At 45.0% G+C, this 15,347-nt stretch overlaps 1 protein-coding gene across 2 annotated transcripts in view; it reads left to right on the top strand.

Moving 5' to 3' along the window:
- Positions 1-15,347, top strand: part of LOC138965371 (sortilin-like) — a 109,443-nt gene that overhangs the window by 29,203 nt on the left and 64,893 nt on the right. For both annotated transcript variants that reach the window (XM_070337514.1, XM_070337513.1), the window contains exons 17-19: positions 915-989; positions 1,715-1,831; positions 2,341-2,470. In XM_070337514.1, coding sequence (XP_070193615.1) covers positions 915-989; positions 1,715-1,831; positions 2,341-2,470 — 322 coding nt within the window. The remainder of the gene's footprint in view (positions 1-914; positions 990-1,714; positions 1,832-2,340; positions 2,471-15,347) is intronic.

Below are 15,347 nucleotides of genomic sequence, written 5' to 3'. Positions count from 1 at the left end.
ATTTCAGGGGAAATCTTGGGACCTGTGGGTACTTGTATTGACTTTAATGATATTACCCAATATTGACGGACTGTGTACCCCCCGCGGGTTAGGGGGAAGAATTTACCCGATGCTCCCCAGCATGTCGTAAGAGACGACTAACGGATTCTGTTTCTCCTTTTACCCTTGTTAAGTGTTTCTTGTATAGAATATAGTCAGGAAACTTGCATTCTCCCAGTAAGGTCATATATTGTACTACGTTGCAAGCCCCTGGAGCAATTTTTTTATTAGTGCTTTTGTGAACAAGAAACACTTAACAAGTGACTCTATTATGTGTCTCAGTTTTGGCTGTTCCATATTCATCCCTCTGATTATTATTTCTTTTTGTTCACTCTTTTCTTGTACTTTTCAGTATTTTAAAATGTCTTTCCTTTCAAAAAGTCTTTAGTCACTTGCTCAACTAAATTCTGGGATCATTACATTTTCATATATATTTGTTTGTTTTTAAATGTAGGTGTTTTTGTTTTTGAAGTGGGGAACCAATAAAGAGGTCGTCGATATCAAAACTGATATCGACGGAAATGTCGTCGATATCACTTTTGCACTGAGCTCAGTTTTGCCCAATTGACCAATGGAAATCCACGTAACATATGAAATAGCAATATTCTTTGTTTTATCTGTTATTCTCACTCAGATGGTAAACTTTGAGTCAGTTACTTTGATGAACTGTAATATTTTGCTTTTAAACTGCAAAGGACAAAAAGGCTTACACTATAAGTTACCCACTGTATGTTTGTATGATAGCCTATACAGCATTAAATATCTGACAAAAAGGCTTACACTATAAGTTACCCACTGTATGTTTGTATAATAGCCTATACAGCATCAAATATCTGACAAATGTTTTAAGGGCATTGTATGATTTGTTTTTACAGGTGTCACAACGGCTACACTTATACACCTGATAAAACGAAACAGATCTGCCCATGTGGTTATGATGATTTTGAGTGGTAAGTGTGTGAAGTCTTTCAGTTCTTTTGCATGAAATGAAAATAATTGTACAGAATCAGGAACAAAATTCTGTCAAGTATTGCGAAATTGATCTATGATGCTTTTCCCAGTTTTACCTAAGAGACCAACTGTATATTGTGTTATTGTATTTGTCAGACTTGATTGTACCAAGTCCCTACACATGTTGTAATGCGCTTAGAGCCAAATATTTTTGTTTTTTGCAAGGGATAGGCGCAATATAAATACACTTTATTATTATTAACGTAAAAAGCAAAGTAGTGATGTCATTAGTTTGTCTATGTTGCAACACTTTTTGAGCTCCCCTCGTAATAAACATTGATGTCAGGTATGTCTTGTAAAGCTGCAAAACAAAATGCTTTCACTGTTGAGATCGGGGAAAGAAAGGGGACTGAGGGGTGTCAATAGAAACAACAGTGTGAGGGTTATGTGGAATATGGCACCCAAGAGAATAAGAAACATTGATGAAATAGACCAACGACTCTCATCCTCTTAGGATTGATGATAATGATTGATGACTATGATTTCTTTATGGTTCTTACTGACACTGATGATTGGAAAAAACATTAGTCATTGGAAGTCTAATTTTTTTCCAGCCATTCTGATTTCTTTCATTCTGATTTTCTTTCATTCTGATTTTCTCTCATTCTGATTTGATTTCATTCTCATTTTCTCTCATTCTCATTTTCTTTCATTCTCATTTCAGTGACTACGGCTATCACCGAACAAAGGGGCAGGACAAGTGCGTGGAAGACAGCAACTTCCGCGGTCCAGAGATTGATGTGTGCTTCCGCGGCCACGAACAGAAAGTTATCAGTGAAGGGTAGGTACACTGAGACTCCAGGAGTCTGGGCATGGGACCCCCATTTTACGACCTCCACATATCTGAGAAATTCAGGTCGTATAAAGGGGGGAGTCTTAAAATGCAGGTAAATTTACAGAGGTTATGAACAGATTATTTGAAAAACTTGGTCTTAAAAGAGAGGGAGTCTTAAAATGGGGGTAAATTTACAGAGGTTATGAACAGATTATTTGAAAAACTTGGTCTTAAAAAGGGAGGGAGTCTTAAAATGGGTAGGTCTTACAAGGCTGGTTCCACTGTATTAATCAACTATGTCTGTCTGTCTGTGTGCTTGAGTGCTGCTGTGTTATGTGGCAAACTTTAACATTTACAATATTTCAGAAACCAAATATTTTGGATGCACAGTATGCAAAACAAGGACAAGACCTTAAAAGCACAGCGATTCAAAACTTCATAGCTATTTATCATATAAGTGCCATAAAGAAAATACCAATAAGCATATAAAATGCAAGATTGTATGGCCTTTTCAGGTATCGCAAGCTTCCTGGGGATGTGTGCAACGAACAGAGCGGGTTCAGCCCCACGAGTAAACGCATCAACCTTACGACAGTCTGCACAGAACGTATCAAGGTGGCCACACTCTCACCTGCTGAACTGAAGGTCAGTTATTTGCGTTGGTCATGGATCCGATTTTGTTGTTGACTCACCTGAGTAATTGGTGAGTATTAGGATTCATATGTGTCTGTAATTATGCGTTTTTTACCTTGTTATCTGATCGACTCTCTGCGCTTGTATTAACTCATTAAATTACATATTCCTACTCCGAATCACATGTAGCATTGACACAATCGGAGATGCTAGGTTCTGAAAAGGCTAACCGTCTAAGGGAAGCAACCCCAACCACAAAAAGTGTAAACGTAGCCATGGTAATGACCATACACCCGGGGAGTTACCTCCCATCGTGCATGCCACGTCACTACTGCTACTGAACACGTGGTTCATATCATTCGACCTTACAGCTTTCGAGGGAGCAGGTTGTTGTATTTTTGGGCTCCCCTGTGGCTGCGCTGTTTGGTGTTGTTTTGACACCCACCGGCCACGTTACCGTCTATCTTGCCTCCTGCTTCGTAGTTGGTGAGCTCTTTCCATTTTGGTCATTATTTTGACAGGAAATTTGTTGTAGTTGCTGATTTTCGTCCGTGTTTGGACCTGTGATATTTCAGTGACTACTGTTGGCCGCCATTTTTGTTGTCAGCATGAGTTGACAGATTTTTGTGGCTAGGCCGATGTATTTTGGAGGTAAACGTAATTTTACCTTCTTACTTGCTTGCTGCTTTGTTTAGTTGGTAAGCTTGTTCCTTCTTGTCTTTAGTTTGACAGGAATTTATCTATAGTTGCTGACTTTTTGTCCGTTTGGACTCCTAAATGCGTTTCAGTAACTTATCTTGTGGCCGCCACTTTCGGTTGCTCAGCTTTCCTGACAGCTTATTTATGTGGCTAGGCCTATGTTATGGTGAGGTTCTCCTTACTTTACCTGCGTTTTTGCCTTCTGCTTTGTTAGTTGGTAAGCCATTTCATATTTCGTCATTACTTTGACAGGAATTTTTTGTTATTGCTTAATTTTCGTCCGTTTTGGACTTCTAAATTTTGTCCAGTAACTTATCGCTTGGCCGCCATTTTGTGATCAGCGTCGCTGACAGTGGTTTCTTGGCTAGGCTTTAGCAGGTATCTACCAGTCCGTAGGACTGGTCGTGGTTTCGGATTTAACATGTTTGTTATGTTTTGTTCGTTACTCTTTCTGCCTCGAACAAACACTTTGTGGGGCAGTCATATACTGTTGTACGTCCTGTTTCTTCTCCTCGCCTTCTCTGCTGTTAGCAGATCAGGTGTTGCAGGTGTCTGCGTTATCTTTGTGAAGAAATTTTCGCGTTCCAAGCCTGCGTCTTCCGTTGGTCCCGCTGTCTGTGGGCGACGTCACCTTGTTGGCTTCTTTGACGCTTCCGGCCGAGACGTTGTCTCGGGGGGATGTTTTGCTTCTTCGTCTTCTACCGCTGTGGTTGGCGATTCAAGTAAGTCGAGCTGGTCCACAGGCCCTCGTGAGGCCGTCGGACAGTCCCTGCTGGGACACAGCTCTTTTCGGCGGGTTCACGACCCGCAAACCCCTGTTCAGTCACACCCTGGCTTCACTGAAGACCATTGTGTGGCTGAGCAATGGCGGCAGTTGGTTCCGGCTACTTCTCCGACGTACGCACCCGCTGGGGTCGTTTCCGGAGTTGTCTAGCCGTTTCCGACTGCTGCGCTTCCGGCACTCGCCGGAAGCATAGGTCCCCCGATGTACGCACCCGCTGTGGTCGTTTCCGGGGTTGACCAGGTCCCCCGATGTGCGCACCCGCTGTGGTCGTTTCCGGGGTTGACCGGACGTTGCCCCCCGGGCATTCGTCCTCTGTTCAGTCGCACCCTGGTTTCCTCGAAGACCATTGTGTGGCGGAGCAGTGGCGGTAGCCGTTTCCGGCGCTGCGCTTCCGGCACTCGCTGGAAGCATAGGTCCTCTGACGTACGCACCCGCTGTGGTCGTTTCCGGGGTTGACCGGACGTTGCCCCCCGGGCATTCGTCCTCTGTTCAGTCACACCCTGGCTTCCTCGAAGACCATTGTGTGGCGGAGCAATGGCGGTAGCCGTTTCTGGCGCTGCGCTTCCGGCACTCGCTGGAAGCATAGGTCCTCTGACGTACGCACCCGCTGTGGTCGTTTCCGGGGTTGACCGGACGTTGCCTTTAGGGCATTCGGGCTTCCGGCCTCCGTCCTCGCATTCGGCGCTTCCGCTTTTCGCGGTCTCGTCTGGTGCTTTCCGGCTCCGCCCGGATTTACTGCTCCTTTCGCTTCCACTTCCTCCCGGATGTCGGTAGCTGAGGAGCAACGCCAGCCCTTCGGGCAGGTGTTGTCTCAGCTCTGGCCGATGTAGTCAGCGTTTCAACCTTCGGTTGTCGCGTCGACTGCCGTTCCGGTTCCTGCGGCTGCAGACTTGCCGTCTTCTCTCTCTTAGCCTGGTCGAGGCATGAGTTAGGACGACGTCGGGGGGGACGGATTTCCGGTTTTCCGGTTATGCCGTTTCACCGGCCTTCCACCAGTACGTGGACTTCGGTTTTTTCGCCGGTTGTGTCGGACATTCAGTCTGTCGTCAGCGATTCCACACGTGCTGGTTATTGGGAAAAAGGCTTAACGCTGTCCTCTAAGCTGCGGCAGAGGTCACGTCGAAGGTTTTCCCGGGCGGGGCTTCGGCCTCCTACACTTCCTGTCTGGAAGCATAGGTTCTCCATCACAAGCGCACGTAGTGGCTTGTCTGGGGTTGATCGAGGACTGGCCTACGGGCGTTCGGGTTCCGGCCCCAGTCCTCTTCTGGTCTGTCTCACTCTTGTTCCGTCGTGGGCATTTGTGTTTCACAAGTGCGGCAGCCGTTGTCGGCGTGGTGTTTCCGGTTTTACTGGAAGCATAAGTCCTCCATTTCAAGTACACGTTGCGGTTTTGACTGGAGTTGACAGAGGACTGGCCTACGGGCGTTTGGGCTTCCGGCCTCAGTCTACTCTGCAGCTTTCGCTTCCGTTTTTTGCGGTTTTGTCTGCTGCATTTCCGGCTCTGTTCGGATACACTTCTCCTCTTCCTGACACTCCTTCGGAGGTTGGTGGGTGAGGAACAGCGGCTGGCCTACGGGCATTTAGGCTTTTAGCCTCAGCCGGGGCAGTCTTCACTTTACCTGTTGGGTGTTGCGTTTACTGCCTATTCAGTTCGGGTGGCCCTGGACGTTTCCCCTATTCACGACCGTCAGTAGGGGGATAAGTCAGGTCTTTTTCCGGTTGGATGGTTTTCCGGTTTCCGGTCATCTCATTCATCAGTTTACCACCAGCAACTGTGACTTCGGTTTGCGTTCGTAGCTGAGCTATTCTGGTTCTCAGTCTTTAGTCAGCAATCGAACACGTTCTGGATTTCCGTCGAAGCTCAAGCTTCGGCTCAGGATTTCCCTTGGGTGCATCGACATTGGTGGCTTCCTTGTTGGTTGACTTTGTTGTCGATGTCGGACTTCCGTTCCGTGAAGATAGGATGTTTTTCTACTTCCGGTTCCTTAGTCACCTTTTGTAGGTACCACGGTTTGCAGGTTTTGGCTAGGCCATCTCCTCCCGAAGGTGGTATCTCTAGTGTTTTGGTTCTGCCGCTGTTTCTACTATGGTTCAGTTCCGGAACATGCTCAGCCTTGGCTGGCTTCGGCTACACGGGCTTCACCTTTTGTTCCTTCTTGCTTATTCAGCCTTTGGAACTTGCCTCCTTTCTCTACTCCGTTGGCCAGCCCTTGCTAGGGTGAGCATGGAGCAGATGAGGCTGCCCTTCCTTCTCTACGCTCGTACGGCGGGTGTCGGAGGGACTCGTTTCTTTCGCATTCTCAGTTCCCTGAACAGTCAAAGAGAGTCGCTTAAACTTTGCCTGCAGTAGAGATTCAGTCGAGTAGAGATCACCAGGTCTCTGACTGCTTTACAAGGGTTGAAGGAAGGTAGGGCTAGCATACTCAGAAACATGCTTAGCAGAAGCATGCTCATTCCTCTGGTTAAGCTAAGCTGGCAGCCAATAGGCAGCCTTGGCCGGGCAACAGCCATTCCACGTTGCGGCGATGGTGGTTGTTGCCTTCCCGTTTCTTGTGGCTTGTGGGGTTCTCTGGCTTCAGGTTACCCCTGTTTGGCCACAAACGTTCGGACTTTGGTCCTTGTTGTCTTTCATCGAGTCGGACTCTGTCTTTCTCTAGTGATCAGACGCGTTCTGGTGTTTCGTCCAAACTTAAGGTTCACTTGAGTTGGCCTCGGAAGTAACATTCAGGTTTTCCTGAGGGGGCATTGTCTTGGACAATGGATGTTTGAGGAGTAGTTCTTTGTGGCTTTCCTCCTCTCTCTCAGGTTTTGGCTACTCTTCTCCTTCGGGCAGAGGTTTAGCTAAGGTTCGGTTCCTGTGACTTCAGTCTTGGGCCTTTCCTCTCTTCTTCCTCATCTTAGTATGAGGCGAGTCCGGATGACGTCTGTTGGGTCGGGTTTCCTTACAGTCGCCCGGCTACAAAGGCAACTTTGTCTAGGGCGGTTGTCCGTTTTTCTCCGCGTTGGACTCTGTCTTCAGACAGGGACGGACGCGCTCTGGGTTTCTGGCCAAACTCAGGTAGGCTCTTGATTTGGCTAGGAAGTTAACTGCCTGTTTTTTCCCTGAGAACTCTGGTTTCGGGAGTCTTATGGCTGGCTGGCTTCACGGTTTACGTTTACCAGTCTTGGTTTTCTGCTTTCGGGTTTTGATTCACTCTCGATTACCTTCAAGCAGACTGTTTTGGGAACATTCTGGCTTTTAGCCATTTTGTTTATGGTTGCCAGTCACATCGGTTTTTTACCACCGTGGGTCCTCACTTCCGGTAGCTTACGCACAGTCGTAAGTGGCTGCTGTCGGGTGCTACCTCTCTCCCTGCGTTCGCAGGGACTGGTAGGGGATAACTGGCGACCTGCTATTTGTGAGTTTTCTCTTCGAGGTGGACTCTGGTACTTAGTGCTTGGATGTCTCTCTCTCGCTCTTTCGTGGGGATTGGTCACTCTTATTTTGAGCTGACTTCGTTCTCACAAGCCTTTTGGGCTTTACTACATCCCAAGGTTTGCAGACTTTGGCATGGTTGTCTTAAGGTCACCGCGGGGGTTCGTCCTTCTCAGTTGAGGGGACAACCTTACGCACGGATCTTCTCAGGACATTAGCATTTCCTTCCAATAAAAGGGGGGGGGGGAAGCTTGTCTTTCCCTTGGCTCGCCAGGGTTATTAATCCAAGGCTTGGGTCTATTCCTGTGCTGTTTTTTACGGCTAGGAGATTGGAAGAAGTGCTGAGCACAGCTTTCTGGATCTCTGAGGTTGTCTCTTTCGCTTTGCCTGAGATACTTCTCGGCTGTCAATCAGGACTTTCCTTGGTTCCCTCACTGCCTGTCGGCAGTGGGCCAGCCCTGGCAAGGGCTTTTGAGTGGGTTAGATTTTCTTTCCCACTGGGACCGCCCTGATTCTTTGGCAGCGGTCCAGGTTTTTGGCAAGGTTTTTTGAGTGAGTTAGATTTTTCTTTCCCACCGCCTTGTTGTTGTAATCTGCTACATGTGATTCGGAGTAGGAATATGTAATTTAATCGAAAATTTTATTGTAAATTTTCATTTAATAAATATACCTACCCGAATCACATAGTATATTCCCTCCCGCCAACCCCGCTTTTGATTTGGAGAATTTATTCTTTAGGTCGAATGATATGAACCACGTGTTCAGTAGCAGTAGTGACGTGGCATGCACGATGGGAGGTAACTCCCCGGGTGTATGGTCATTACCATGGCTACGTTTACACTTTTTGTGGTTGGGGTTGCTTCCCTTAGACGGTTAGCCTTTTCAGAACCTAGCATCTCCGATTGTGTCAATGCTACATGTGATTCGGGTAGGTATATTTATTAAATGAAAATTTACAATAAAATTTTCGATTATCTCCCGGGCACGGATATATCTGTATCCACTCATATGGCTCTATCTGACCAGGTACGGATATATCCGCTCAGACTGTTAGCTTCAGTCGCTTCCTGTAACGTCCATCTAACGCCTGCATTCCAGCGTGTTGATACACAGTTACTACACAATTACTACAATTCTGAGTGACCTGCTGCAGCACAGTTGGTCCCGGCTAAAAAAAAAACCTTGGTAAACATAGGTGGGGTAGAAAGTGTTAAACTAATAGTCACGCTCCTTTGAATGTAACCAAATGATATGTTGATAAACATGTACGCTAATTCTCCTTGTGTAGCACCCAACTCTGACAAGTTATACTGAACCTCTCCAGAAAGTGAGCCTTGAGCACTCTGATTTACCAAACACCTGTTCTTGTATCTCCTGTAAATTCCATACTTGATAATACAAGAAGTATGTAGTTCAAGCGGAAAAGTAACCAAAAAATGTACTTGCTGATAAAATATGAATTCCTTAAGGTATGTGTAGGTTTATGTATATTTTAAACTCTGTAGCATACTGATACCTTCATGTCCAAGATTGAAATGGTCAGTGTAAGTGTAAGAGATTTTTACCCATGGGAATTTCTGGAGAATTTCAAGCATCTCTTCTTTGCCATGATGCTTACTGTAGTGATGGTGTGCAGGTTAATTAATGATAATAATAATAAGAGAATTTATCACGCGCACATATCTCACCATAAGGTGACTCAAGGCGCACCTTCCAGCTTCCTTCTAGCTTGCTTTGTGCGTTATGTGTTTTATCAACGTTGGGACAAAAGAAAAAAAAGATATTGTGTCAGTAAGGGCTTTCCCAATTTAACTCGATTGTTGATTACAGTTTTTTATTTTTTTATTTTTTTTTTATTTTAAATTTTACAGTTACTTCTAGGAGCCTGCATTAATGTTTTTTATTTTGTTATGTGTTGAACGATAACATTTATTTTGTTATTGTCATCTTATCTTGTTATTGTCTTCTCCAACCTGTACCCTTTCCCCCCCCCCCCCCTCTCTCTCTCTCTCTCTCTCTCTCTCTTTCTCTTTCTCTTTCTCTCCCTCCCTCCCCTCTCTCTCTTTCTCTCAAAACAATTCATTACGAAATAACTCAGAACTAGTAATAAGTATCTAGGGCATATGACGCACACAAGCACCCACACGTGCACACCCACACCCACATGCGCACACCCACACACCCACACGCGCACACCCACACCCACACGCGCACACACCCACACCCACACCCACATGCGCACACCCACACACCCACACGCGCACACCCACACACCCACGCGCGCACACCCACACACCCACACCCACACACCCACATGCGCACACACCCACACCCACATGCGCACACACCCACACGCGCACACCCACACACCCACACCCACACACCCACACGCGCACACGCATGCATTGTGGGGTCACCCTTTGCAAAGTTGCCAATTACAGATGGAATCAGACAAATTCATCCCTATCTGCTGAAGCAAGCATTGCAATGATATACTCATTCCCTTTGGGTTTTGTTTAGCATCACACATTAGGGGGCCATCCATTGTGGGGTTGGCCATCACACATTAGGGGGCCATCCATTGTGGGGTTGGCCATCACACATTAGGGGGACATCCATTGTGGGGTTGGCCATCACACATTAGGGGGCCATCCATTGTGGGGTTGTTTAGCATCACACATTAGGGGGCCATCCATTGTGGGGTTGGCCATCACACATTAGGGGGCCATCCATTGTGGGGTTGTTTAGCATCACACATTAGGGGGCCATCCATTGTGGGGTTGGCCATCACACATTAGGGGGCCATCCATTGTGGGGTTGTTTAGCATCACACATTAGGGGGCCATCCATTGTGGGGTTGGCCATCACACATTAGGGGGCCATCCATTGTGGGGTTGTTTAGCATCACACATTAGGGGGCCATCCATTGTGGGGTTGGCCATCACACATTAGGGGGCCATCCATTGTGGGGTTGGCCATCACACATTAGGGGGCCATCCATTGTGGGGTTGTTTAGCATCACACATTAGGGGGCCATCCATTGTGGGGTTGTTTAGCATCACACATTAGGGGGCCATCCATTGTGGGGTTGGCCATCACACATTAGGGGGCCATCCATTGTGGGGTTGTTTAGCATCACACATTAGGGGGCCATCCATTGTGGGGTTGTTTAGCATCACACATTAGGGGGCCATCCATTGTGGGGTTGTTTAGCATCACACATTAGGGGGACATCCATTGTGGGGTTGGCCATCACACATTAGGGGGACATCCATTGTGGGGTTGGCCATCACACATTAGGGGGCCATCCATTGTGGGGTTGTTTAGCATCACACATTAGGGGGCCATCCATTGTGGGGTTGGCCATCACACATTAGGGGGCCATCCATTGTGGGGTTGTTTAGCATCACACATTAGGGGGCCATCCATTGTGGGGTTGTTTAGCATCACACATTAGGGGGCCATCCATTGTGGGGTTGGCCATCACACATTAGGGGGCCATCCATTGTGGGGTTGGCCATCACACATTAGGGGGCCATCCATTGTGGGGTTGGCCATCACACATTAGGGGGCCATCCATTGTGGGGTTGGCCATCACACATTAGGGGGCCATCCATTGTGGGGTTGGCCATCACACATTAGGGGGCCATCCATTGTGGGGTTGGCCATCCTGGGTGTAAGTCGTCAAATCCATCCCCATGTAGAAACATGTCCTCAATAGATTGGATTCTTTAAACATCATGCTTTACGAGGTCACCGATATGGAGGTCGCCCATTTGGGGAGGAAGTTATCTGATCCATCCCCATGAAGAAACATGTCCTCAATAGATTGGATTCTTTAAACATTGTACTTTACTGATATGGAGGTCGCCCATTATATAATGATAATAATAAACTTGGCAAAAAAATTATTGCAACAAATTTCAATCCCAAATTAAAGCATTAATCCCCGTTTCATTTCATTAAAACTGTATATACCAGAGAAGGCCATTCACTTACCCTTCAGGATTACCATTTGGATTAAATATTTCTTTTACAGGGATCATGTGACCGCCGCTCAAATAAGGGTACCGTCAAAATCGACCAGACAAAAACGGAAGAGCCGAATGAAAAATCGACAAAAAATCACAATAGGCAAAACTTTGCAACTTTGACATACGAGAAGAAAGTCAAACCAATTACAGGGCCTAGCATTGTAAGCCGTTCGCCGTACTTTACGCCGAAATAACATCTCCAATACGCGGAGCTCGATTTGGTGTACGCCGAAATGCAAAAACCAAACGGTAAACCCAAACGGTCCCAGCTTTCGTTTTGTGCGCCGTTCTGTTTAATTCTCAATCGGTTTGACAGTTTGCTTGAGCACGCACTTCCTCTGGCATCGCGCGAGCATGTTTTGTGGCTCTAGACTTGAAATAATGTCTCGAAGCGACATTGTTGAACGTGGTCAGCCATTCAGTGACAAAGAATTATTTATCCAGGTATTCCTGGAAGTGGGAATGGCAGTTTTAGGCCAAATAACACAAGATTGTCAGTATTCTTGTTTTCTGTCTGTGTTTTGCTTGTTGGTGAAGGCATAATTTAGTTGCTCAATCTTTTTTTTTTTTTTGGGGGGGGGGGGGGGGGGGGGGGGTCGTTTTAGGTAAAAAATCTTCAAAAAATCTTCCCCGAACCCCCAACAGGGGCTTTGCCCCTGGACCCCACCGGGGGCCTCCTGTGGCCCCCAGACCCCCGCCTTTGTAAGCTGAACTCACTTTTTCCAATGCAAGGCCCTGCAATTATCTACCCTGAACAGATTGTTTTGTTTTGTTACCTTACGTATTTCGCGTACTATGCTATTCCTACTGATGCAGGTGTCGATCGCAAAAGCGGTCAAAAACGGGACTTTTTGCATCATTTTTTAGGGGTATCATGACAAAAAAGTCTGCACTTTAGCAATGACTTGGTGGATTGCTTTGAAACTTTCAGAATATTTTACCAACATACTTGAGATACTTCAAGCGAAATGATGGATTGTTACAAGTGTTTGTTAAAATGTTATGCAATTTTTCGAAAGAAGTTTTGAATCTCGTCATAGGATTGTTCCCTTGGGTCCAAAAAATTCATGACTTTGCATGTCTTTAAAAAAATGATTGATACACACACTGCTAAAGTTTTATGTGCGTGTAAGCACTGACGCAAGTTTGCTGGGCCTGTAAACACGCTACATATTTAAGCGATGATTCTGGTGCCACAGCGATGCCCAGCCAAGCGTGACCGTAGCATGTTTTAAGAGGCATGCAGCGATAACAGCTGTAAGCGCGAAACAGCATGAACGTTCCATTTTTGAGTCACTTGAGAAAAAGTGACTCTATGTAATCGGTCAGTGTTAGTCTGTCCGGCCGGCCGTCCGGCCGGCCGTCCGGCCGTCCGTAGACACCACCTTAACGTTGGACTTTTCTCGGAAACTATCAAAGCGATCGGGCTCATATTTTGTTTAGTCGTGACCTCCAATGACCTCTACACTTTAACGATGGTTTCGTTGACCTTTGACCTTTTTCAAGGTCACAGGTCAGCGTCAAAGGAAAAATTAGACATTTTATATCTTTGACAAAGTTCATCGGATGTGATTGAAACTTTGTAGGATTATTCTTTACATCAAAGTATTTACATCTGTAGCCTTTTACGAACGTTATCAGAAAAACAAGGGAGATAACTAGCCTTTTCTGTTTGGCAACACACAACTTAACGTTGGGCTTTTCTCGGAAACTATAAAAGTGACCGGGCTCAAATTTTATGTGAACGTGACTCATTGTGTTGTGAATAGCAATTTCTTCCTGTCCATCTGATGCCTCATATAATATTCAGAACTGCGAAAGTGACTCGATCGAGCGTTTGCTCTTCTTGTTCCTCATGTGTTTGCATGACTAGCAAATTAACGCCAGCGGCTATACGCTGTTGAAACTTTGAAAGAATCTGTATCAATCATTTATCTGTAGATATGCAAAGTCATGAATTGTTTGGACACAAGTGAATATTCCTATGACAAGTTTAACAACATTTTCCGAAACATTGCGTCACATCTGGATAAATAACCGTAACGATCCAAACTTTAGCACGAAGTATCTCTAGTATGTTGGTAAAATATTCTGAAAGTTTCAAAGCAATCCACCAAGTCATTGCTAAAATGTAGCGCTTTTTGACATGATACCCATACAAATTGACGTAAAACGTTCCGTTTTTGACCGCTTTTCCGATCGACACCTGCACCAGAAGGAATAGCATAGCACACGAAATACGCAAGGTAGCAAAACAAAACAATCTGTTCAGGGTAGATCATTGGTTTGAATTTCTTTTTTGTATGTCAAAGTTGCAAAGTTTTGCCTATTGTGATTTTTTGTCGATTTTTCATTCGGCTCTTCCGTTTTTGTCTGGTCGATTTTGACGGTACCCTTACTTGAGCGGCGGTCACGTGATCCCTGTAAAAGAAATTGTTAATCCAGAAGGTGATCCTGAAGGTTAAGTGAACGGCCTTAACTGGCATATACAGTTTTAATGAAAGGACACAGGAATTAAATGCTTTAATTTGGGTTTGAAATTTGCTGCAATAATTTTTTGGCCAACTTTAATAACGGGCATTTATAAAGCGCCTTATCAGAAGTTCAAAGCGCGTGACAACAATACATGTATACAAAATTCATACAATCACTGTCAGATTCAAACAACACATCATGCACATCTCACATCCCCAGACTCTATGCTAAGGAACTATCCGAAATGTTGTTGGAACAAGTGAGTTTTCAAATTGGACTTAAATGATGAAATGGATGGAGAGTGACGTAATTGAAAGGGGAGTGAATTCCATAACTGAGGGAGGATTAGTTATCTTATCCATCCCCATGAAGAAACATGTCCTCAATAGATTGGATTCTTTAAACATGGTGCTTTACGAGGTCACCGATATGGAGGTCGCCCATTAGGGGTGGAAGTTGTCAAATTTGAACCCTTCAGTAGACCCAGAGAAGATTTGGTTAACTACCCCAGCTGACAAGTTGACGGGGTACAATCGTAACCTGTGTATGTCATGTTTAACAATGGACTGTGTTGTAACATTGCTGCATGTGTGGTTTGTGTTTACTGTAATTTCTTATTGAGTATTTTTTCTGCAACAAAATATTCAGGATCATCAAGACTTGAGAAATAGAGTGCGCCCTGCTGAAAATACGATTTCTTGGTGGTTCGTTCGTAACTCTTACCGTCCTAATCACTTACATAAGTACCAGAGTGTGTGAAAGACTCAAAAATGCAGATGAAACACACCAACCTCGCTACTTCGGAGCCATTTTTAGCATTCTCAGTCACAAACTATTTTTTTATCAAATGGTTACATAAACCCATGACGTCAAAAGATGTTCGAATTTGTTTTTGCAACAATGTTCAAGTTATTTTACAAACAACGAAACCACGGCAATTGGGAAAATGTCTTAATTCGTTGAATAACAATGGGTTCTTTCATACGTTAAATCGGGAAAGTCATATAATCTAACATCATACAGAATTGTTCATAAACCTAAAAATACACTACAGATTTTTCAAAAACTATAGTCTGTTTCAATGACTTTCAGCAATTTTCAACATTATTAATGGAGATAACTAACACATTGAAAGAAATTTGGTGCACTAAACAGTTTTCCTGATCACGAATCATTGTGTGAAACTTTCTTTCGTGAAGTGTACGTATTTTTCTAGAAATAGGCGTGTCCCCTGTTTTAAGCGAACACTGTTTTTGTGGTGCACTACCTCTGTTTTAAAAAAAACCTTAAAGGAAGTTACTTCCCTTAGTGTCAGTATGGTTCGCAAAATGTGCCAACAGTTGGGTGTTTTTTTTTAGAAATAAAAAAAAAGTTTTAATGTCGGCGGGAAAAAATAGGGTGGGTCGGGTTACCAACATATATTTTAGTTTGGCCTAAAGTGGTTTTTTTATGATTTGTGATGTAGTGATTCTTGTGCCTTAC

This window comes from Littorina saxatilis, linkage group LG4 (assembly GCF_037325665.1).
Source record: "Littorina saxatilis isolate snail1 linkage group LG4, US_GU_Lsax_2.0, whole genome shotgun sequence".
NCBI lineage: Eukaryota > Metazoa > Mollusca > Gastropoda > Littorinimorpha > Littorinidae > Littorina > Littorina saxatilis.
This window is presented reverse-complemented; position numbering and strand designations above follow the sequence as displayed.